General features: G+C 46.5%; 9 protein-coding genes across 9 annotated transcripts; 6 read left to right on the forward strand and 3 right to left on the reverse strand.

Annotated features, from left to right (window-relative positions):
• Positions 1-472: 472 nt before the first annotated feature.
• Positions 473-3758, forward strand: BU24DRAFT_427397 (uncharacterized protein). The gene is made up of 3 exons (XM_033529218.1): positions 473-798; positions 853-1628; positions 1678-3758. Exons 1-3 carry the CDS (start codon positions 600-602, stop codon positions 3619-3621), a joined length of 2919 nt encoding a protein of 972 aa, XP_033379524.1. The 5' UTR covers positions 473-599; the 3' UTR covers positions 3622-3758.
• An 885-nt stretch (positions 3759-4643) lies between these two features.
• Positions 4644-6527, reverse strand: BU24DRAFT_399462 (glycoside hydrolase family 13 protein; the record flags this gene model as incomplete). Its single annotated transcript, XM_033525409.1, has 1 exon — positions 4644-6527. The coding sequence occupies exon 1, from the start codon at positions 6504-6506 to the stop codon at positions 4644-4646; it is 1863 nt and encodes a 620-aa protein (XP_033379525.1). The 5' UTR covers positions 6507-6527.
• Positions 6528-9999: 3472 nt separating this feature from the next.
• On the forward strand, positions 10000-10828 carry BU24DRAFT_472327 (lytic polysaccharide monooxygenase; the record flags this gene model as incomplete). The annotated part of the gene is made up of 1 exon (XM_033532734.1): positions 10000-10828. Exon 1 carries the CDS (start codon positions 10025-10027, stop codon positions 10826-10828), a length of 804 nt encoding a protein of 267 aa, XP_033379526.1. The 5' UTR covers positions 10000-10024.
• Positions 10829-11798: 970 nt separating this feature from the next.
• On the forward strand, positions 11799-12991 carry BU24DRAFT_472331 (uncharacterized protein). Its single transcript, XM_033532735.1, has one exon. It carries the CDS (start codon positions 11986-11988, stop codon positions 12733-12735), a length of 750 nt encoding a protein of 249 aa, XP_033379527.1. The 5' UTR covers positions 11799-11985; the 3' UTR covers positions 12736-12991.
• A 958-nt stretch (positions 12992-13949) lies between these two features.
• BU24DRAFT_54813 (uncharacterized protein) lies at positions 13950-15365 on the forward strand. The gene is made up of 2 exons (XM_033534377.1): positions 13950-14082; positions 14134-15365. The coding sequence occupies exons 1-2, from the start codon at positions 14002-14004 to the stop codon at positions 15244-15246; spliced, it is 1194 nt and encodes a 397-aa protein (XP_033379528.1). The 5' UTR covers positions 13950-14001; the 3' UTR covers positions 15247-15365.
• Positions 15366-16020: 655 nt separating this feature from the next.
• Positions 16021-16784, forward strand: BU24DRAFT_355980 (uncharacterized protein; the record flags this gene model as incomplete). The annotated part of the gene is made up of 2 exons (XM_033523875.1): positions 16021-16185; positions 16233-16784. The coding sequence occupies 2 exons, from the start codon at positions 16021-16023 to the stop codon at positions 16782-16784; spliced, it is 717 nt and encodes a 238-aa protein (XP_033379529.1).
• Positions 16785-17456: 672 nt separating this feature from the next.
• Positions 17457-18920, reverse strand: BU24DRAFT_378125 (purine-cytosine permease; the record flags this gene model as incomplete). Its single annotated transcript, XM_033524661.1, has 2 exons — positions 17457-18508; positions 18560-18920. Coding segments are annotated over 2 exons (1413 nt in total), but the record flags the coding sequence as incomplete, so codon positions are not given.
• Positions 18921-19732: 812 nt separating this feature from the next.
• BU24DRAFT_472337 (MFS general substrate transporter) lies at positions 19733-21421 on the reverse strand (the record flags this gene model as incomplete). The annotated part of the gene is made up of 5 exons (XM_033532736.1): positions 21300-21421; positions 20474-21251; positions 20359-20406; positions 20169-20307; positions 19733-20117 (listed from the first exon to the last, which is right to left on the reverse strand). The coding sequence occupies exons 1-5, from the start codon at positions 21408-21410 to the stop codon at positions 19733-19735; spliced, it is 1461 nt and encodes a 486-aa protein (XP_033379531.1). The 5' UTR covers positions 21411-21421.
• A 241-nt stretch (positions 21422-21662) lies between these two features.
• On the forward strand, positions 21663-23889 carry BU24DRAFT_454667 (uncharacterized protein; the record flags this gene model as incomplete). The annotated part of the gene is made up of 3 exons (XM_033531331.1): positions 21663-21844; positions 21917-21951; positions 22093-23889. The coding sequence occupies exons 1-3, from the start codon at positions 21769-21771 to the stop codon at positions 23887-23889; spliced, it is 1908 nt and encodes a 635-aa protein (XP_033379532.1). The 5' UTR covers positions 21663-21768.
• Between the last annotated feature and the right edge of the window lie 58 nt (positions 23890-23947).

The following is a 23947-nucleotide window of genomic DNA, read 5'->3' on the forward strand; positions in this document are numbered from 1 at the left end:
AGCTTCGATTGGGAGAGTAGTGTTCGGCCAACCGTAAAGACATTAATCGATTCGTTAACGTTGAAAATTGATTGCTAGCCGCCGATTATGAAAGTTTCATATATTTATATTTTAGGACTCACGAGCACTCTGGCTTGAATAGTTAGAGAACACCAATGCCAAAGACAAGGCGTTGTTGCTGAGTTGAATATTTTCTTGTCTCTATTTGTATAACCTATTGAGTCTTCATAAATCCGCGAAGCGCAAACAACGTCTGTCACATCGACACAGACTTAAATCACAAAATTTACGATGGCTTTATATATCATTCTACTTCCATCGGAGTCTGCAGAGTAAGATTCATGAATCAAATTGGAGGCTTGGTCCGTCGCATGGTCCCTATGTACCCCCACGTGGTGGGTGATGGTGGTAGGGTGGTCTAAGCGCGGTCCGATTTACGACGTCATGAGTCGCGACGGATAATCAACACTCGCGCAAATCGATTCTTCGACATTGTCGCAGTCGCAATCGCAATCGCAAGTTGAAAACAGCATACGAATGATTCATTCCCTGGTCGGTCCGAGGGCTCCTCCGCTTTCCTGAGCCGACTTTCAACGAAGATGCCAGGCCTGGTGCGCAAGCTTCTCATCTTTGCTGCTGTTGATGGAATCATCCTTCAGCCAGCCCCGCCGCGCAATCATCCGCCCACCACTCAGCAAGCTATCAAGATAGACTACAAGGGCAATGTCGGACCTCTACTCAAAGATAGACGTGATGCGGATACTGCTCCCGTCTCTCTCGAGGCCCAAGGGATTGTTGGTTAGTCAAACTGTCATCAGATCGTACGACGTTAACAATTAAACTCCGTTCAAGGCATCCTAAAAATCGCTACGTCCTTCTTCCTGATAACTATCAGCAGTCGTGAACAAGTCGCACAAATACGCGGGAAGTCAATTTACAAGATCACCGATGTCGCACTGATACCGCTTGCCTCCCAGAAAGACGCCAATGAGGCTATTGTGGCCGCACAGGAACATATGCGACGGCACAGGAACAGCGTTGAAGGGGAAGATGACACCCACAGCGAAAGCGAGGACGAGGCGCCCAGCGTGACAGATTCACTCGTTGACGAGCATGTATCTGCCCAAAAGGAGGTCAAAGATCCGATCACGGCACAGCTTGGGTCGGTGGATAAGCGCACAAGTGTCGCAGAGGATGTCATGCAGAAAAAAGGGCTGTATGGTCGGTTTGCAAACAAATGGTTCTCTAAGACGGGTTGGAGCGCCGATAGTAGACGCTCCCAGGGACTCAGTTCGGACGAAGATCTCACTCGCAAGAATGCAAACAAGGATGTTGACTCTACAGTACCCCCAACTGAGGAACAGCCCACAAACACCCCAAACCCAGAGTCGCTGACGGTGGGAGATGAGGACATCAAAGGACCTATCAGTCCCGATGAGATCCCAAAGGCTTTTGAAGGGTCGAGCAGCTCAACGTCAACGTCTTTGCTTCCAAAGATACTTCGAACTACGAAGATGTATTTTGCATCGGGAAACTTTTACTTCTCTTATGATTACGATCTATCGCATGGCATTGATAGTCAGCAATCTAATTCCAGCGCTCCTCTGTTTAGGCATTATGATCCTCTTGTAAGTAATTGCAATGCTTCTGATTGAATACTACTAATACGATGGAAAGTACTTCTGGAACCAGCATATCATATCTCCATTCATCAATGCAGGTCAAACTAGCTTCGTTCTCCCAATCATTCAGGGGTTTGTCGGCCAACGCCCTTTCAGTATCAAAATTGTGGATAGTCGGGACAATAGTGTTATGATTGACCCCGATGCCACACCAGATGATATACAACTACAGTCATGGAAAGACAAGAATACCGATTCAGACTCGGGTTCTGGCGTCGAAGTTCCTCTGGAGCCCTCCAACGGTAAAGCGTTCCTATTGACCTTGATTTCCCGAAGGTCAACGAAACGCGCCGGGCTTCGCTACCTCCGTAGAGGAGTCGATGATGAGGGTCACGCTGCTAACAGCGTAGAAACGGAACAAATCCTGTCGTCCCCAAACTGGGATTCCTTTGATGAAAAGTGTTTCTCCTTCACACAATACCGGGGTTCGATACCACTGTTCTTCTCACAATCACCATATAGCCTTAAGCCCCAAGTGAACACGTGGGGATCGCCAGAAACAAATGCCCAAGCCTTTAAAGAGCACTTCGCAGATCTAACATCGAGATACGGGTCTATCTACTGTACTTCGCTAGTAGACAAACATGCAACGGAAGCCAAGATTGGTAATGCGTATGAAAGTCATACTAGGCGACTTAATTCTGAAGGCGGTATTGATGGACAGGGGAGACAGCTGGGGTTCGAATGGTTTGATTTTCATAGTGTCTGCCGTGGCATGCACTTCGAGAAGGTTTCGATTCTTTTGGACACGTTGTCACCGTTCCTGAAAGAAAGCTCCTGGACAGAGATCGCAAACGGTGCCGTGGAAAAGAAGCAATCGGGTGTGTTGAGGACAAATTGCATGGATTGTCTAGATCGTACCAATGTTGTGCAATCTGCATGTGCAAGGGCAATATTGGAATCTCAACTCTCTGCAGGGAACTGTAACATCGATCTCCAGAATGACCCAAGTACAAGCTGGTTCAACAATCTGTGGGCCGACAACGGAGATGCGATCTCACGCCAGTATGCTGGTACTGCTGCACTCAAGGGTGACTTCACGCGAACACGTAAACGTCAGATCACCGGTGCCTTGACCGATTTTGGCCTGACTCTAACGAGGTACTACAACAATATCGTTAACGACTACTTTGCACAAGCGGTCATTGACTATCTACTGGGACGTGCCACAGACTCAATATTCAGCGAGTTTGAAGCTGACATGAAGAGCTCGGATTACTTCATTGATGTTCGGAAGGTCCGACAAGCTGCTATCGAACGCTCTGCTGGCATCGTAATTGAAGATCAGGAGGAAGACCTCATCGCTGGCTGGACGCTGTCTGCGCCCACCGCCGCTAACGAGCTGAAGACTGCGACATTTGAAGAAGCCGTGCTTCTCCTTACTGAAAAAGCTTTGTATTTCTGCCGCCTTGATTGGGGCACTGAAAAAGTACGCGAGTTTGAGCGTGTTGGATTAGAGCAGATCGACGGCATTTTTCGCGGAGTCTACATCACTAGTACCCTCGGTCGGAGGCATGTGGACGAACAGAAAAATGTAGGTTTCGTCGTGCGGTATCGATCAGACCCATCGCAAGAACTTGTGCGAAGAAACACCCGAAGTCTCGAATCGGAAGAGAAACACCAATCCACCACCAAGAAGGCCGAGGAAGAAGCAGGTCGATTTTTGGCATTCAAGGCGTTACCGCCACGCAGTACTCTACCTTCTGCTACCTCTCCCGAGTCTTCCGCTGAATCCGAGGTCGATGTTGTGAAGAATATTTCTGACGAAATAGCCAAGATCGCGAATCGGTTTCGAAGACGCGGAGTACTGGACGAAGGCTTTGAGATCAAGGACATAGAACCAGAAGAGAAGGATATCATCAGCGCAGCGGATGCACGGAAGAGCACAGGATATCTAGAACAATTGGGCTACTCATTGAAGAAGTTGGTATGGGCGTGAGCGGTTTGCGGGTAGTAGCATCATGCAAAGTACCGAATAGTCCATCGGATGATGAAGGATCACTGATATGACGCGAGCTGTACCATCGGGTTCAAAGTCGATAGAATATCAACTAATACACTTTGATTAATACGCTTTACTTCCTTTACATACTATTTCCCCTGGTATATCTTCGCTTAACCGGTGACGCCTTGTAAGATTCTTCACGGCGTCCGAAGGAACAGTAGATAGGCGAATAGAAAAGAAGTACTTAACTCAGATATGTCCATCTTGCTCTGCAGCAGTTTTACCAGCTCTATTGAGTACCCAGCGGTGATGATCTAACGTTCCACTCTCCGTGGCTTGTAGCATGAAAACAGTGGAAACGATGATGTAAGAAGAGCAGTGCGTGACGCGGAGAAACTCTCCGATGCCGAAAATTATGTTGATGAATTCGTCTTTCGTATTGTAACACATATGAAGGTCCACCCAATGGCTCTACAGGTTTGATTGATGTTGTTCATATTGCGATAGGAGTAAATCTGAATGTTTTCATCTTCTGCTGAACGCTGTCTGGAGATTGCATGAGCCTATTTCCCTAGCTCGTTTTTCGTGGAAAAGACATGACTCCCTGGCAACATAATTGGCCTTTATAAATTGACATACTCTTCATTCTCGTTTCTAATGATTGAATCTATAGAAGCATTATTATATTTCGAAAGAGAAAGTCGATTGGTTCGTGGATTCAGGGTCCGTTCACGATCAATGACACATATATCTCATCATTAGTCCACGATCACCCCTCCATTCGTGTTCTTCGAGAATCTTAGTAAGACTCCGAATGGATGACTAATTTCACGAATGATTGTATTGCAATGAACCATGCGGCAAAGTATTGCTATGGCTACCTTGCCGACTAACTTCGCCAGACATAGTGCTTCGTCGGAATTGCACTCATGAGAAGATGCAACGATTGTTTGTTATGATTTAAAACAAAAGACTAGATTTCACTATGCTTTCAGTTCTCATTTTATATTAGGCGTTCATGAATACATGACAAAGCCACATGCTGGCACTGACAACCTTGCTGCCCTTCCGTTCGCATTGATGACTATGGCCTCGTTTTCTCGTTCAGATGCCACCGAGGACGTGGTGTAGAGACACTTCAGGGATTCAGTTGTGTTGTGAAGTTCCGAATCAATAGTAACGTAAGCTTCTATGCTGTGTTCATGGTCGGTGTTGATGGCGCACACGATCTCATGACCAGCGAATATACGTGACCATGCCACAATTGAGGTCATACGACCTCCAAGAATGTGAGGTACACCGAAAGTATTACCGTCTTTGGAGATCTCTCGTAGATACTGGCGGCCCCTTCTCAAGGCAGGGTACTCCTGCCGCAAAGCTGATATCTTGCCCACTTCCCTAAACAAGTGGGTTGACTCGTTGAAGAAGTGCCGTCCTTTGGATCTGAAGGCTCCAAATGATCCACCAAACATGGCTTCACGAATATAACGATCGCTGCCACCTTTACCATCAAAGTATTGCTCAGTGCCGTAATAGATGCATGGTATACCCAGAGTCGTGAGGTTCAGCGCAAGGGCAGGGAGTATAAGTTTGGATCCTTCGAAATCTGAACAGAACCTGGCTTTGTCCATGCCGCCGCGCCAGACTTGATCATGGTCATCAATCATCGTGACTAGCTTGTTGCGCGTCCATGCATTTGTGCCTTTCTTCAAGAATGTGGCATTACGAAAGAGATCAAAGTATTCGGCGGGGTTGATGAAGCCTTTGGGCAATTTCCATAGTTTCTCCTGTATGTTCCCGATGGCGAGTGCAGCATCTAGCCCCGTAATCTCGACGGTATCGAAAGCTCTTCCGCCAGTGACTTCACCGACAAGAAAGAAGTTTTCTTTTCCAATAGAAGTGGCAAATTCGTGAAGTGCGGTGCAGATATACCTTGTTGGTCCGTCGCCCATATGTTTAACAGTATCGATGCGGTACCCATCAAGGTCAGCAAAGGCTACCCAATACTTGTATACCTCAGTCAGAGTCAAGAGTGCTGAAGTTGGTCTGAAGTTGTCAGGGTTGTCCGATCCAAGGTCGATGTCCTTGAGTGTCAAAAAGTCGCCTCGGATATATTCAGGCCAATAGTCCCAATTTGAGATTGCGCCCTCGCATGTGAACGTTTCTGGTGTCTGTAGTTCAGCTGGCCATATCGCGCTGTCTCTGGACGCATCTGCAGGTGTGGAGATTTGTCCCATGTGTTTGAATGGCAAGGTTGGCTTGCCTAAAGCGTCGCGAAACCCTTCAACTTCATAAGTCTCACCAGTCCATCGTTTTTCGCCTCCTTTGTACGCAAATACGTCCCCACTGTGATTTAAAATGATATCCAAAATCACATATATGCCTTCATCGTGTGCGCTCGTCACCAGCTCGCGCAGGTCGTCCTTGGTCCCAAAGTGCGGTTCGATATCAAGAAAATCTTGGACTGCATATCCGTGGTAGAGGTGATCATCGCGGGGTACTTGTTTGAAGATGGGCCCGACCCATATTGCAGTTATACCGAGACGTTTCAAGTAACCAATCTTGCTTTTGATGCCTTGCAAGGTCCCGCCTTGGAATACAATACCATCTTGCTCCCAAGCCTTTGCGTCGTTGGGTGTATTGACTGCATTGCCGTTGTCGGAAGGCTTGAAGGGGGGCACATCCCGCTCGTGGCCACCTCCATCAACGATTACCGTATCTTGTTCCCGGCTGTTGGAGAAGCGGTCAGGAAGTAAGAAATAAAGTTGCTGGTCTTCCCATGCAACTGGTGAAGGATGAAAGAGATTCGTGCTAGTAGAGGCTTCGAGTAGAACGTCTTGCACGGCCTGATCCCGCACGCTGAATGTACTAGACACCATCGCATAAAACTATGATTTCCAGGAAGCACACATGTGGGATACAGGCAATTTCAGTAGTATATATACAAACGTACTTTTGGCTTTTCTCGATTCGACACTCAGCTCCGATGAGAAGTCAGCTCGCGAGATTTATGCCATGCTGCATGACCGATTGCCGCCTGGAGCTGAAATGGCCAAAAAGGGCTTCTCAGGTCCGTTCGTGGACCAATAATGATAGCGAGGGTAGTCCGATATGTTCAAGCTGACCACCATATTGTCACCAATCTGTGCTGCCAGCACGGCAAGTTCTGCATCCCCCAATATATAAATCTGCAGCTTCTCCGGGATTGAAAGTCCTTTCTACCTCGAGAAAAATACTATAGTGAGGGTTGTATTCACCACATGTCCAGTAGTATCGCCACGGACATTTCTAAAACATCTGCCAGGCAGAAATACAATTAATAAGTCTTATCTAGCTAAATAGATAGCCTTGATAGCAGTGATAATGAAATGGTTGCACGCGCGCGAGCGCCAATTAATGCAGGCGGAGTTGGGGAAGCTCGACCCAAGACATTTCCCAGTCCACATCCCCGCCATGAGGCTTCTGGCTTTCGCGCCTGGGTTACCCCGCCGGGGCGATAAATGCTTCATCTTTCTCATGGTTTTCAGCCTTGCGATATTGCGAGACCATGGGAAAGGCACTGGTGAATCCTTCCATACTCTAGTAATAGCTTCTTCATCCTTTTCATACGTGGTCTGGTTGATAATAGAACCTCGTCCGGCTGACTGTCTCTAATATCATAATCTGTCGACAAGAAAGGATTCCCGATCTGTGTTAATCATTCGATCCAGGATTTATCTCAACTGTATAGAGATACGGAGGCCTCAAAGCTTCTCGTTAACTGTTGAATTATTCCACTCACATGAGTCGCCTCTCGAGACCTGCTGGCCTCTGCGTGTCTCAGTTGAATCCACAGAGAATTGCATGCAATAATTGGCCAGCCCGCGCAGACCTCCCACTTGGCTCACAATACTAAAAATGCCGTATGATTGTTTATGCGAAGTTCTGAACCCAATGGTCGCAACCCCCTTTTGAGTGCGGCGACAACTACAAATAACTTAACTGCTGCAGCGATGAACCATGCGTTGCGAGTAGACTAAGCTAAAAGAATCTTCAAGTCTGACTCCGGGATTTTTCTTTGTTGATTCCCAGTTACTTCAGTCTGGGGACTCTGGGTTTCACACTTCCACTCCGGCGAGTTCTTCATTCATGGTACGGTGACCCCAATCACTCACATTAGCAAACAGTGTGACAGACTTGGTCATTCTTTATTACAGTGAAGGGATCAATGGGTGCTTTCCTGCAAAGCGTGGACAAACACCAAAACCACTTTTTTGGTGTAATCTTTGAAAGGTAAAGAACGGTACTGTCATAACTACCAGCGTTGGATCGAGGCCTTGGAAAACTGGAATTCGCCCTGTGTCGAAATTACTCGTTGGCTGTTGCAGATAGCATTTAAACCCTCCTGAATGTTTACATCGCGTCAGTTCTCCTTGGCTTTTGGGGTTTGTGCCATCCATTATCACTTGGTTAAGACCAGGCTAAGAAAACAGTATTCTGAGATCTTCTATTCTATATGTTAGGCTATGAAAAGGAGTAGTGATTAGAAGACAATTAGGCATTAGGTTCCAACGGCTGGCTTTGAAATGGCTAGAATGATCTCTTTAGTACAGACTACATTTAAAAAGGAAATTCAATCAGTCGCACCCACAAAGTACTGAAGTCTTCGTGAATCCCCTGATGGAGCGTTCATCTAAATAAGAATCATATCACAGGCGGTTGCGCATTGAAAGCAATAGTGAATCAATATTACATCTTTGAACTACAAATATATTTATCTAAGCTTTATTGTTGTATGTACATGAATGTAATAGTACGGTACCTATATGCTAGCATGTATACCGCCTTGAGCCATGATGCAGGAAGTCTATCACGTACTGTCCTAAGGTCCCACCTTTGGACCTCATTCGTGCGTATTTTAGCGAGCGCGGGAGACTCAGTGCATCCCCATCCCTTATCTCTTTTTTGGGGACTGTCGGTGCCGAGCATCTATGGGGCTTGCATCGGTGAGAAAAAGTAAATATTTCGTGATCCTTTGACGCAAGGCCCTCCGCCGAGATCTAGGAAATCGGCCCAGAACGTGTTCGCTGTTAGAGCCTCGATATATGTTCAGACACCAATCAATAATGCATTCTAGCTGTAAGACTCTTGTCTCCCACCTGGAATTGAATTTATACGGATATGCTACAAAGGGGATTGGAGAGGAGTGTTCTCTCGACTTGGGAGAAGTGTAGACACGCGAATCTGCATGCTAAGACGCAACCGCGCTGTAATACTAGGTTATATGTTCCTTTTGAATACGAGAATCTACTGTGGAATATTCCGTAATGTTCCTCGCTTGCATATTCTGCATGATTTACCACGTTCGCCGGGGTGATCAACCAACCAACCACGGGCACCATGGGTACGGGCCGCTCTTGGGTGCCGCACGTTGCATAAACGATGCACATCCGTGGAAGAGGATCACTCCTTCCGCGCATTCGATCATTTTACCCAAAGCCTATACAACTGCTACTGCTTAATAGAGATCAATTTCTGTCGTCAAGGACTTAAAATTGGCTATATGACAAGGTTCACATGCCGTTTGCTCACTCTTCGCTGGATGTACGGCCCGGTGACTGGTGAGACTGAATCAAGATGGTCTGGTAGACGTCGCCAATTTTTCGATTGGAAATCGGTGGTTCTACTTTCCTTTCGAAAATGCATGTAGGTCACTTTCAATGATGGTTTCATATTAATTAACATACTGTAAATTGGAGCTTTACACGTGGCTTTACGTTAAACTCAATGTTAGTATTATATAAGGGTACCTGGAGACGCTATTTTCTTCTGAAAATGGTGATACATGCTACAGCACAGCAGTGAATTCCAACTGCCTTTGCATTCCGAATCCTTAGTGATACTATTACTTGATCAAATCCTGCAACTAACAAGCATACATCACCATTGTTTTAAGCCGTATAGGAATGCCTTAAGTAGGAGGCCGTTGGTGGCGCTCTTTTTGTTCTTGATTGTATTTCTCGGATCTATACTGCATCGGCTAGACTTTTGCTAGACCCATATCGCACCACTGAAAGGGTGGTCACCAATTGCCTTTTTTGGAATACCAACCAGCATACGACACGAAATAGAAGATGTGAGTGGTCCATCTTGTAGCCTCTAATGCTCGATCAACCACAATGTGTCAATCAAATGCTCGTGCAGCTTATTCTGCACCATGATCACTTACAGGATCACGGCTAACCGAGGCGGTGACCGTCTTGTATAATTGTAGGGTTCGAGTCAGCCTCGAACCTGACTATTCAGGCTGTTAGAAAAGATATATAAAACGGGGGAGAACTCATTGTGGATTTCATTCTTGAGTACTCGTCACCATCTATCATAAAACTTACACACGTTAATTTCAAACTATACAACCATGTTGTCCATCATTCTTCTCGTCTCTACCGCGATAGTGCCATTTACTTTTGCACACTCACATATCGATGAAATCTGGGCGAACGGCGTTCACTACGCAGGATGGGATCCAAACCCCGCAGGCCCATACAATGCGCAGACCCCAGGGTGGTTCACTACTAATCAAGGTGGTAACCCTCTCTATCCGATTGATCTGAACCAAAACCAGATCATCTGCGCCAAAGGAGGTTCTCCTGCCAATATTTCTGCACCCATTCCCGCGGGAGGCGTCGTCCGCGTCAAGTGGTGGCAACCGGGAGAGTGGCCCGTCTCTCATCATGGTCCAGTACTTTCGTATCTTGCACCATGCAACGGCCCTTGCTCCAATGTCAATCCAACTAGTCTTCGATTCGTCAAGATCGGACACAAAGGCTGGATCAACCCATCAACCTACGATGAGGGCTACTGGGCCTCCGACGAGCTCCGCGACGATGACAATTCTTGGAACATCAAGATACCCACAGGACTCAAAGCTGGAGAATATATCTTGCGTCACGAAATCATTGCTCTGCACGTCGCCCACGAAGGCACTGGCGCTTACTCGCCAAAGGGGGCCGAGTTTTATCCACAGTGCATCAATTTGAAGGTAACCGGAACTGGTACCAAGACTATCACGGGGGGCAAAAGTGCAAAAGGTTTGTACGTTGGAAATGAACCGGGCATTCAGATTGGAAATCTCCACCAAACCTCAGATCATGCCGATTATGTTATTCCAGGGCCAGCTGTCTGGTCCGGTGCTCTCACCGCTCGCTCCGTTGAGTCGTGAGGGTTTGAATATTTCGTCACTTGGAAGGGTTGATGCAACACATTCGGGTTACCAAAGACCTACCGTTTCGATCGCCACGATTTCATATTATGTTAAGGTCCGTAGACTAGGAACAGGTAACTAGTCTGAAGTTTTCAATTGTATCCTTGACATCTAAGAGTATCACCATTGTGATTGCTCACTGTGATTAATGAATGGTGACATAGATGGAGATATTATGTAACCGTTGGATGTAAACTAGATCGATGTCTACACTACTTCACCTGGTATTACAACATGTTACATATGACAAATAGTACTAAATCACTTATAGATCGCTGATCAGAGTGAATCCCAGTATAGTCTTATGCTGAATAGTTTCTATGCTCTTTGTCTAGCTTGTCCCATCTACTACGTCGGTGCGCCTTTGATGAAAACCAGGAACCGTAAGAACAATCATACTGTGTGAAAAAAATTACATGGCAGGGAAGATACGCGTTTTGAATTAGAGGATTCCAACTCAGAACCTTTATGAATGTTCTACAAATCGAAACGTATTTACATCTCGTTTAGTGGGACCTGCATCTCGAATTCTTGGCCGTGTTGCGAAACCTTCGAAATGTAATGTCATGCGGTGATCATGCATATATCCTCATGGCCATATTGTAGATGATAGGGGCTTTACGAAAAGCTGCTTAATTCTATTTTTTCTAAGATGTTCCTATGACCATCTACCTTATAAGGAACACACAAAGTGCCTAAAGACCATGGGACCGTATGGGGGTGGTCTTGGAACGCAACGACTGGGCGGTACTCGGATGCATGGCCCTATCGAAATCGACTGAGAAATATCTGGCTAATGAAAAGAGATTGCTGCGCCCAACGCCTCCTCAGCCTCAATACTGTCTCGTGACGTTGTTGGGCTAATTTCGTGTTGGCGTTAGTGATCGGCCAGTCAGATTTCCCAAATAGGTGCACCGGCGCGCTCGTATTCGCATACCCCAGCTCTACCTGTCCTTGGGAGGCAGCCGCGACAGCCTTGCCGTCGCGTCGATGATTGTACGAGTATTTGTATAAAACGTACGAGTTCCCCTCCTATATCTACCGTGCGGTTTCAGAGCGGCAGATATGAACTACAGTAAACTACTACGATTACAACGTGCCACCATTGCGCGGAGATGACGCGATACCTCACCGAGGGCCCACGCCCTCCTATCATCCTAGAGATGTTCAACGTCGTCTTTTCCGCCGTTGCTCTGGTTCTAGCGACAGTCTACATGATCCAGATTCTAAGTGCGCCGAAAGGTCCATATACTCCGGTCTCATGGTCCAATTCTGGTTACGGGGCACTTTACTACGTACCACCTGGCTTGACACTGATCATATCCGTCATAAATTTTAAAATTTACCGGAAACATGCAACGCCGCTGCTTTATGCATTGCTCTTCGCAATATTCATGCTGGCCGGCTGGCTGACAGTTGTTGTATGGTGGATTCAATGCCATCTCGACCTTTGGAAACTCAACCGCTACTGCTACCAGCGCTCGTTACGATTTGGTGAAGGGTCGCAAACCTATCGACGTGTGGATAATAGCATCGCGTTTGCAAGCATCGCATTGGGAGTTCTCTTGCTCTTTATGTATATAATATACACGATCTCAACTTCTATCGAATATTATCGCAACCAACGGAGAAGGCAATGGCGTAATTCATCAGGGCTAGGCGATGGATACCGTAGGAGGAATGGAGGCGGTATTGGGGGCGGAGGTTATTACAGTGCAGCTAGATTTGGCATCTTCGCTCCAAGGAGTGCCATTCGTAGGCGCGGAAGGGGTGGAGACGGTGGAGGGGGTGGAGGCAGTGGCGGCGGTGACGGCGGTGGGGGAGGGGGTGACGGAGGAGATGGTGGTGACGGTGGTGGAGGATAGGATATGCCAGTAAAGGGCTTCGGTCACGATTTTAATACTTTTGCTGAACTTGAATAATCAATGTTCGTCGACAATAATTCATAACGGCGTGTCATAGTAAGATGGATGTGAGCACCTTATCACTAGAAACATGAATTATCATGGGGTCAGAGTTAGGTTCGTGACAGCTAGCTAGAACTGGGGTGTTACCATTATGCTTTAAGTGAGAAAGTCCATGGAACATAACCAATTCCTTGATTTTTGCAGTAGAATAGGAAGTATCTTAGTAGCAAAACTGCTACTCCCAGGCATCCTATCTGCTGATGTTGAAGGGTCCAATGCAACAGTCGACGACAATTCGCACTCTTTGTTGATGCAATAATTGCCGAAGAAATCATACCATGTGTCCCTAAAGCGTCAGATGACTGTTGTAGAAATTCTATTTGGATATGAACCGCCCTTCCAGGCATTTAATCAGCACTCAAAAAAATAAAAAATAAAAAATAGAAGTAATAGGTAATCTTCGATTAATGTTCGTGTACTCGTGTACCTTGCACCTATTAAACATACACACTCTCAAGGAACAGTATATAAACTTCATATTCGACAACACGCGACAACACGATCCTGGTTGGGAATACCTTTCGAATTGCGTTATCAAATAACAGCCAAGGCTTTGATGCAAGCTATCCAACGACTTGAGTAGGTATGTTCAGAAGGCTTCTAGCGATTCAATTCCTCTGCTTTGACTCGACACGTGGACGCGTTGTAGCATCCTCTCTCGTCAGACAAAGGCTTCAAGACTCATCGCTTATCTGGGTATGTTTACATACTAACAATGAGCCATTGGTTTTGTTGTCAACATATCTTGACAGCCTTTCAATTGAAGAACTATCTGGAAGCACATCACATTTCTGTCTCATCAGGCCTTGCCAATGACTTCGACCCAAGTCGGAGCAATTACAGGTGAATCTTTTTGGAAATAACAGTGTTTGAACTGTGTACACCCTCAAAGAATATATCTTTTCAATTTGATAGAACATGAGAAACCATTCAATATGAATGCATAATGTGGCATTGGCCATTGACGAGGGTACTCACCACCATAAGAACACCTCCAAATGCCCGTACTGCCACAGGAGTTGCACGGACCATGCGTGACCGACACTAGCCTAGCGCAACCCTTCCGACACGCCGAACCAAATCGTAACTTCTTCACTTCTATTATCCCCATATCCTTTCGCTCTTCGCGTCTGATCCAATCGTCAGATATCATCGACAAGCAGGATGGAAAAACCACAGAAGACAAGAAAGCCACACAAGAAGTCTCGAAATGGATGTCTGCCATGCAAAGCGCGACATGTCAAAGTAGGATAGACAAATCTTCCGACTGGAGAGGCACAACTGAAATGAATGTAGTGCGATGAACGCAAGCCAACGTGTGCTACTTGCGACAAGTACGACTCTATTTGTGAATACCCTCTACCGAAAAAGCGTTTGGTGTCAGAACCACCAATTTCAACACCTTCCTCGGCGGATGGTTCTACGGCTAATCACCAAACACCAATGTACGATCAAGCATTGGTATATCCAACAGATTCATCTTCACCAAACATGGCCCATCTTCGACTTCTCCATCATTATACAACCGTCACTGCGCCAACTCTCGCGGCCGATGATGGAGCTGTCCATGTCTATTCGTCCTTGGTCGTCCATATTGCCTTGGAATTTCCTTTTCTCATGGAAGCCATCTTTGCTCTAGCCGCTCTGCACCTTGGCCGGTTAGATATGTCGAAACGCGCTGAGTATTTACGACAAGCTGAATCGCACCATGACCGAGCTCTCAATCTGTTTCGAAATCTGGTCCAGGACATCGAGGAGTATAATTTTCAGGCGGTCCTTCTATTCGCAGGCACGCTGTTCCCCTACTCATGTGCAATACCTATCGATATGCAGCATCGACCAGATTATATGCTCGAAAGTATACTGCAAACTTTTGCATTGATCAGGAGAACTCGCCCAATGGTTGCCACATTCTACAGATCGTTTCTCGCATCGGAGATAGGGCGTATCGTACCTCAGGACACACGAGTGGACTGGGACAAAGAGGACCAACCAGAACAGACGGAACTTGTGAAGCTTCGCAAGTTCTCCGAGATAATCGAACACATTTTTCCATCCGAGATCGTAGAAGCATATGTTGATGCGATCCGGAAGTTGGAGATAATATTTGCAAGAGTCGCCAACCTTAATTGCCCTCCATCGGATTCACTTATTAAGCTTTGGGTGCATTTCGTGAGCTCCCGTTTCATGGAGTTACTTTCAGAACGACAACCGGGTGCGCTGATTATTTTCGCCCATTACGCTGTTCTCTTCCACAGAAGTCAACAGTACTGGTTTCTCCACGGGGTTGCCGACCAGGTAATGCATATTGCTGACAATCTGGTGCCTAGCGAATGGAAAGGGTGGTTGGACTGGCCTAAGGAACAGATCGGCATGGCGGCATCTCCCAATGGACCTGGAAGCATGTAGATTGGGATGCAATTATACAGATTGCAAGTTTCGATTCCAAGTTGTAAATGCTCGTATCATTTGCTATCGCTGGATAGGGAAGAGTGATTATTATTCCTTGCAGCAGGCTACGACCAAGATGGCGATGCTTGCGAACTTTGATGGATCTGAGTTTCTTGTGAGTGTTACCCATGACCAGCAACTGAACAGAGTTCAAGGCAAGCTGCTAACCAACTGTTGTTCATCTAGAGACCGAACATGTGCAGAATTGCACCAGAGAACCAAGAACATCCGGTGAAGTTCTGTAGGGACTTGCACTATTGTAAACAGTGCAGTCTCCTTGTGTCAACATATATAGGTTGTTCAAGTAGAGTTCTTCCAGGCCCTGCAGCAGAGACAAGCTCTCGATGGGTGGTTGAAAATGGGAGCTTAATAGGGGTTGGCAGACGGCAAGGATTTGCACCATGATTTTGATTGGGCGCCGTATTCGCGAAGCGTACTCAGTCCGATATACGCGGACCTGTGTGGAGTGGCGATCCTAACTCGGTGACCACCAATCACAGCACCGCGTTGCGCAAGATTGGGAGCTCCACTAGTCGAAACGGCGTATCTCGAATGTGAGTTACGAGTCGCTACGAACGCGTATTTGTCGTCCGAGTCTATGGTATAAGAGTGTACTTCTCGTCTTTCGACCTCATCATATTCGATTGCATTCACCTCTCGCTATCTGGGAAACATCTTTGAGTATTTCGCTTCAATACCCTCGAAAGTCATTCAGTACAATTGTTATTCAACATGGCGGCCGAAGAGCCTATCAAATATGTTCTATGGCCCTATACACCTTCCATAGCTGGCGGTGTTATTGGTTGTATTGTCTTTTGCATCTTGACCGGTATTCACTCATTTCGACTGGTCAAGAACCGGACTTGGTTTTGCATTCCATTTGTAGTGGGAGGGCTCGTAAGTATCCGTAATATACAATGTAACTTCGTAGCTGACGTCAATAGTTTGAAACCATTGGCTACGCTGCAAGAGCGGCTGCACACAATGACACAGTTACAAAGACACCGTACATCATTCAATCGGTCCTCATCCTGATTGCACCCATCCTCTTCGCTGCCTCGATATATATGATTCTTGGACGGCTCATTAATCGCACCGATACCGGTTCACTATCAATCATCCGCCCGTCTCGAGTTACCAAGATATTTGTCACGGGAGACATTCTGTGCTTCTTCATACAATCTGGTGGCGCTGGCATGCTTGTCCAGGCGAAAGACAAAGATGGCGTCAAGCGAGGCGAGAACATCATTCTTGGCGGCTTGATCCTACAGATCTTGATCTTTGGTTTCTTCATCGTAGTCGCTGGTACTTGGCAACGCAGGTTTGACGCATACGAGTCGTCTTCTGGCCGTAACGCAGAAATCAACTGGAGAAAGTATATCCGCATGCTATATGCTGCCAGCGCTTGCATCACGATTCGAAATACTTGCCGCGTTGTTGAATATGCCATGGGCAAGGTAGGTCCACGACTTTCGATTTGGCTTGGCTACTGCTAACAAAGGCCTTAGGAAGCGTACTTGCTGCAACATGAGTGGCCACTTTATATTTACGATTTCCTCATGATGGCTCTCACCCTTGTAGTCTGCATAGTCTGGTATGATCCGAACATCAAGCCGCAGCAGAAGAGGGATGTAGAGATTGCCATGGGTCGATAGGGACCAGAATCTGGTACGCAAGAGATGAAGGCAGCTTGCAGCCTCAAACAAAGTTCTATAATCGATGTTAGAACTAAAGCGGAAAATATTTCAAGAAGTACGATCAATTACAAGCTGGCACTGTAGAATACGGATTCAGTAAAGGGATTTCATCGCATAGAATGGTTGATAGTAACTCCTTGCACATTGTCTGGAGGGGGAATTGGAAATTTGCTCAGATTCCATAATAGTTGTCGATGCATGGCGATTGTAAAGCTTGGCTGACACTAAATCTAATTTGTCTTAACGCGGATCAAATCAGCATCGTCGAAAGAGTAGCAGTTCCTCTTATTTAAATCATCATCGCTCTATGACATAATTTTGGAACAAGCAGCAAGAAATGATTGTATTAGGTACTCAGGAATAGTTCATCATAAGCGACGGACTTTCCTTCCGGGAAAAGATTGATAGAGCAATGTTGATTTCTTTTTGGCGATGCTGTCGCAATATGCAAAGTAGAAAGACTCACCGACCCCACCTCTTCCTTTCCAAATATCTCAAAGGGACAAAACTGACTGTGCACACACCTAGTGCCAAAATCCAACTAACATCCGTCCCGGTAGATGAACCACCGATGCCATTCGCAATAGGACCAACCCACCATACTTGGCTCATACACAAAATGGATACAATTGTTCCAATGATGAAGCTGATCGAAGCTGCATACCCGAATGGAAGCCTCGCTTTATCGTTCCAGGCGTCCACATCGTATTTGAATCCTCCTCGCCAAATCCAATCTTCGAGCAGAACTATTATGGTGAATGGAGTAAGCCAGTATGCACACATGTTGAGGAAATTTGCCATGACTTCTTCCAAGTCATCCCTACCTGCTATCGCAGCAGCTAAAAAGACTGCGCCTCCTAGCAGGGACCAGAAAAAGCGTGGAACTTTGAGTGTCTTTGTTGAGACCATCTGTGCGCTAAGACCCAGAGAGTATATGTTGAAAATGATAACAGCAACTGTCGAGAAAGAGAGGATCAGTTCGACGAACTTCCCAAATCCCCGAATTGCACTTCCATGCCCGTCAAAGATCGCCCCAATCAGCCCACCGATCCCCGCCCGGTCATATGCGTTTGTGAAAATCGGATCTGCGTTGAAGACCAATGTACCGACGGCAACTCCCACTAGCTCGACCAGGACCTGGCTGATGAAAAGCCCGAAGAATGTATACGCAACCGCTCCCCATTCACTTGTCGATTCCTTGATGAAAACACCGTAGTCAGCCGCTACAGGAGTCCATGCAACTTCAAATCCAATAATGGCTGTGCCAAAGGAGAGTACTGCCGACGCCTCTGCTTTTCCGGAGCCCATAGGAACGTTGATGAAATGTGGCGCACCAAAACCAGCAACGATTGCAAAACAAACGAGCATGACCAACCAAGAGTATCGTTCATACATGTGGACGTATTTGTATCCGAGCAGGGCCACGGCGATGGCTACAAGACTGATTAATAGTACAGCGACTGTTAAAGGCAAATCCCCTCCTCCTACGTCGTAAAGAATTGAAGCACCGCTAATGGCATTTACTAAAAAAGGTAGTGAGCATCGTTTAATTCCCCTGGGATTCGTCTACCTACCCATTCCCCATCCTATCTGATTGAGGATATTCAACAACGCGAGTACCTTGGCGGGATACCATCCGAAAGAATACCTTGGGATGATCATGGTGCGAAAACCGAGTTTCGGACCAAACCGCGATACAAGAGCTGGAAGAATGGCTCCGAATCCGTTGAAGAAGATTACGCAAAGGAAAGAGTCCCACCATCCTAAGCCATACGAAGCGGGCCCAAGATACCCCAGAGCCATTGTAGCCGTACAACAATTGGCACTGAAAAACGCCGTAAATAGATCCCACGGGTTCTGGTCCGTTCGCATGTGCTCCGGGATACGTTCAACGCCTGTCTCTTCCGCACCTAAGAAGCGGATCCATCGATGCATACGCGAAGTAGATGCATTCCTTTTTAAATCAATTTCGCCAGTACTGGCCTCGGCAAGACTTTTGGGAATGTCTTGTTCTTTTTGTAATGGATCCATTGCGACTTAACCGAACCACTCTTGAATCGGTCATTGGAGAACTTTCGCAGAAAGTGTGACGATATAGAACGGGCCGGAAAGAAAAATACGGTGTATGAAAGTGGTGCAAAGTTGAATGGAATTTGCAGAGTGATAAAGAATCTGAGGAATCACGAGAATTGATTGTATCGTGCCGATAACGCTGGTCAACAAGCTGAGATTGGCTGGTGATAGAGCAACACAGATACATACACGATTGACTAAGTACGTATGTAGGTAGATAAGATTACTCCTCGTATATATCACTTTGGTTTAGCAGATAATCACTCTGCTCCGATTTGCGGTACAAAATGCTTGGGCCACAATGAGGGACGAGTAGTGCTGAAGCTTCGGCTTTCCCTGTTGGGTTTCCGGCTGTCGCGGATTCCTCACTGATTTCCAATCTGACACCTGGCTCCTACATAACAATTGTAGTGATTCCTGTCGCTTTGCGCATTTAATGACACTAACTCAACAGTGTAAGGACATGTTTTGGAATTGTGCAACGAGATCACTAAACAGATGCAATAACCGTAACTAGTAATAACGCAGGAGCCTCTGTAATCGTTGGTACCTAAGTATAATCTATGTGCTTACCTGCTTGTCTCTGCCGTGGCTCTGCAGAAGGCTTCCTTCAGCCTGATTATAGTCTCGCGTTGTGTCAAAGACACTAACCCTATTCCAAGGTAACATCACCCCTAACTATCCAGTGTCATGTTGTAGACTTCCCTAGCATATTTGCTTCTCTTTGCTAATGCATCGCCATATCTGATGAACGCAAATGGTATTATCCCCATAATGAGTGTGAATAACCCAAGGAGTGAAGGAGCCCAGTGAATACCAAGTTTGGCATACATGGGGCCAGCGGCTAAGGGAAGCAGGACAGCTCCCGCAGACCTTGTCATACTGGAAGCAGCCTGTGCAGATGCTGAATATTGGCGAAAAACATCGGTTATGTAGTTCCCCATTCCCATGAATAAGAGTTGATAACCGAAGGTGAAGAAGAAGCCTCCAATCGCGGGCACGATTGGGGAGACGCTATGCCAGGATGTCCAGCCAAGCCAGACAAGAGATATGACCATACTTTCGCTGTCAGGCCTATGGAGACTTTAAGAATTGGTTGAAGGCACTTACGAAGGGGAAGCAATACATGCCATGGGTAAACGACGATAGATCTCTCGCTGCGCCCATCTTTTTCCGGCCGCCGCAGCATGGTCATAGTGCCATGTGAAGAGATAAAAAACGCCCAAAGAAACGAGTGCCCCAAGTATCACTGTGTACCTATTAGCAGTACACCATTTTTATAATTTGCTGGATGGCGTACTCGGCACGTATGCAACTCCAGATAGCCCGGGGGAGAGGCCGTAGAACTCTGTTATCATGGTCAGCATTCGATGAACGAGATGTGCAGACTTGAAAATCTGGAAAGAATTGTTTACCTTGGAACAAAATCGGATAGGCTTGGAACATTAAGTACGTAATGGCATAAGCTAGTGCTAAGTAAACGCTCGTAAGAAGGAGGATCGGTTCCGTCATCATGAGTGTAAAGGGTCGCAGGAAGATCTTGTGTACATCAAACACATGAGGGGTTTCCACTGCAAATTCACTCGAAGGACCGTTTCTCGCCACACGCCTTCGGATGTGTTTATTATAAAGTACCGGAGCGAAGGTTTCCGGCAATAACAGCACTATCGGTAGGCCTGGGGCGGCGATCATGGGCGCAATCCAGAAAGGCCATCTCCATGAAATCTGAGACGAGAAACCCGAGATCAGGGGTCCTATCAAAGGACCAGTTGTGGTAATGGTCATATAAATGGCAAGCGCAAAGCCCCGCTGGGATGGATCGTCCAGAATGTCAGCGTAAAGACCACTTATCACAGTGGTAGCCGCCGCAGCATTGATCCCACAGAGGAGGCGGAATACGAGAAGGACTTCATAAACTGGAGCTACAGAGCATGCCAGCATGAAGACAAGGTAGCCTAGGAAGGTCCCCATAAGCACAACTCGTCGACCAATACACTCACTGAGCGGACCGAACACGACCGGCCCTACAACGTAGCCAACCATATACAGTGAGTTTAATAGTGTAAGTTTGAGCTTCTCAGTCACTCCAAAGTGCGATGATATTGCATCAAGAGCACCGGCTGGCATCGATGAACCCAGGTTTCCGTTGAAGGTGCATGTAAAACCTGCGACCACGACTAAGAGCTTTGTAGTCTAAACGCTGTCAGATATGTTGATGGAAGTAATAATTAGCATACTGACCCACGAAAATTTGGTAGGATCTAAGTGGCTTTCAAATGGCAAAATTGCGTCCTGGCCTGACTTTGCCGCAACTTTTGGCAGAATGCAATTGAGTGACAGTTGGTTTACCATCTTACCGATGCTAGCAACGACTCTTGAAAACAAAAATGGAATTAGTTCAAATGATAATCTACTCGAAAACGAGAAACTCTGGCGTCTTGAAGCTTTTATATTGTTGTGCGTAACCCCACAGTTTTTGTCCTTCTTGGTCAATTACTCAAAGGTCGCGATGCGATTGGCTCTAAGTTCCGCCCAGTTGTTAGCGGAAATCAATTTTCCGAAACTTCCGAAAATCCTCTCATCCATCAATCAAGACCGACATGATTACTGGACACAGACTTCCGTAACCCCTGATGTATATAGATTTTCTGACTGGGGAAAGTCAATAGACGTACAAGCGGAGCATTGATTGCCTTTTCACGAATTGTACATGGATCAATCTCGGAAACAAGCGTCTGGAAGTGCACTCGCACAAGGGTTGGGTCAAGCAGAGAAGCCAAGGAAAAGTACGTATATCTCGACAATACTTTCCATTCTGCTATGTCTGCAAGAGAAACTGAAGAGAAATATCCATACAGATGGCCGGGCATGCACAAACTGCAGAGACCGAAAGGTGCGCTGTGATTTACTCGAAAAGGGTTCCCCATGTAGCAATTGTCGAACGCGTAGTCGACTCAGCTGTCGCCTTTATGAAAGGAATAGAGAACCGGGGACCCGAAAGTTGTCGCAACAGCGACGTCTAATTGCTCTTCAGCCAAAGAAACTCCGCACCGCCGCCACACAACCACCGGATGTTGCGCTTGTCAATTTTGCAAACTTGAATACAACAAACGAAGATCAGGACTTTTCATCTACAATCTCAAGAGAGACTCCGGAATTGGGAACACAATCAGAAGAAAATGGGCAACTGGCGCGTGGAAACATTGCAGACTTCCTTGACCAAGAAGAATTACGGACAGGGGAGATCGACCATATTGGCAGAAACCTATTCATTGGTACCGAAGTATCCAACTTCAATTATCTCGTTCGGCAAGGATCTAGTAACGCACGATACGATCACTGTTTTCATTTTACAAACCGCCAGTTTCACCCAAAGTATACGTCATTTGACTCGGATGCATTGCCAGAAGAGGCCTTGAAGCTCCCCAGCAAAGCACTTGCCGATAGACTTTTACATGCATACTTCGTACACGTCAATCGTGGCTGGCCGATCGTTGACGAGGACCTTTCAATGGCCAGGTACCGAAACCATGATCCCCAAAACCCGCTCGCGTTGTCGCTTCTAAATGCAATGATGCTTGTTGGTGCACATGTTCTATCTGCGAACGACGAGGATATGAAGGGCCTGAAGTCTGTTTTCTACCGGCGGGCAAAGCTTCTCATTGATCATCGCATAGATCAAGATCGCACTGCGTACATCCAAACAGCCATTCTGATGACCTGGCACTCGGACGGCTTGGAGGATCTTATGGCAAACGCATGGTATTGGATCGGCACAGCATGCCGTGTAGCCTATGGCCTTGGTATTCATCGTGACTGCACTCCATCAATACTATATGACGTTCACAAAAGAACATGGATCAGGCTATGGTGGATCTTATTCCAGTTTGACACCATCTTGTCCACAGCATTGGGTCGCCCTCAAGCGATTAATATCGAAGAATCAGACGTGCCTGAACTTGAAACAACTCACTTCGAAGGTATTCCGAAAGCAGAAGTCAATTTTGTCATTCACCATACCCGTTTATGCAAGATCATTTCGGAAGTAACAAAGCAGAGGTGGGCTCTAAGGGCATCATTTGAGGCTCAGGCAGATGCGACGCGAGCAGCAGATGAGAAGCTTGCGCATTTCCTCACACATCTTCCGCTCGACCTACGCCCATCTTCACCTGCTCGGAGTGTTTGGCAGGCAACGTTGAGCTTCACGTACAATAATTTTGCTTTGCTTCTCCATCGACCACCACCCAAGATCGGTCTCCATGGCCCAACAACCGGATCTATTAGCAGTGCCGCTATATGCAGCGACGCGGCACTTTCTATTACATCCCGCATGGAGGAAGTCAAGTCTATGGAATCTACCTCACACGTTTGGGGCATGAGTATTTACGCCCTGTTTACTGCCATTGTTTATGCCAGCACCTCACTCGGTACAGAGAATTCACTCATAACAGCAAAGTCCGTTTCAATGTTCGAATCGCTGTTTACATCCCTTCATGATTTGTCGTATTATTGGCAACTTGCATTAAGTCTCCGATCACTTTATGAACAACGACTGCGGAAGATCAAAAGGCAGAAGCAGCAGCTGAATACTAGGGCGGTCGCACACGGTTCTGCTAGCATCCACTCTGGGGATCCTGTGTCATTGGACACAAGAGCAGTCGATGGAGCAGATCAGGGACAAGAGGTCGCCAACGCACCGGATACTCATCCATTATGTGAAAGCTACTTTGGAGATTTTGGAGAAGAAACTGACTTTCTATTGAACGACATCTTGTTAGAAAACTTAATGTTCCACGATAACTCGAGTATTGGAAACCTAATAGATCTATAATGAAGTACATGTGTCTAGAGTACATAAGCAGAAGATAATATAACCGATAGCAAAAACG

This window comes from Aaosphaeria arxii (assembly GCF_010015735.1).
Source record: "Aaosphaeria arxii CBS 175.79 unplaced genomic scaffold BU24scaffold_10, whole genome shotgun sequence".
Classification (NCBI taxonomy): domain Eukaryota; kingdom Fungi; phylum Ascomycota; class Dothideomycetes; order Pleosporales; genus Aaosphaeria; species Aaosphaeria arxii.

Coding starts and splice junctions, on each gene's coding strand:
- BU24DRAFT_427397 (XM_033529218.1), top strand. CDS start 600: ATGCCAGGCCTGGTGCGCAAGCTTCTCATCTTTGCTGCTGTTGATGGA. Junction 799..852: donor CGAGGCCCAAGGGATTGTTG/GTTAGTCAAACT, acceptor ACTCCGTTCAAG/GCATCCTAAAAATCGCTACG. Junction 1,629..1,677: donor TTAGGCATTATGATCCTCTT/GTAAGTAATTGC, acceptor TACGATGGAAAG/TACTTCTGGAACCAGCATAT.
- BU24DRAFT_472331 (XM_033532735.1), top strand. CDS start 11,986: ATGACGCGATACCTCACCGAGGGCCCACGCCCTCCTATCATCCTAGAG.
- BU24DRAFT_54813 (XM_033534377.1), top strand. CDS start 14,002: ATGGAAAAACCACAGAAGACAAGAAAGCCACACAAGAAGTCTCGAAAT. Junction 14,083..14,133: donor GCAAAGCGCGACATGTCAAA/GTAGGATAGACA, acceptor AAATGAATGTAG/TGCGATGAACGCAAGCCAAC.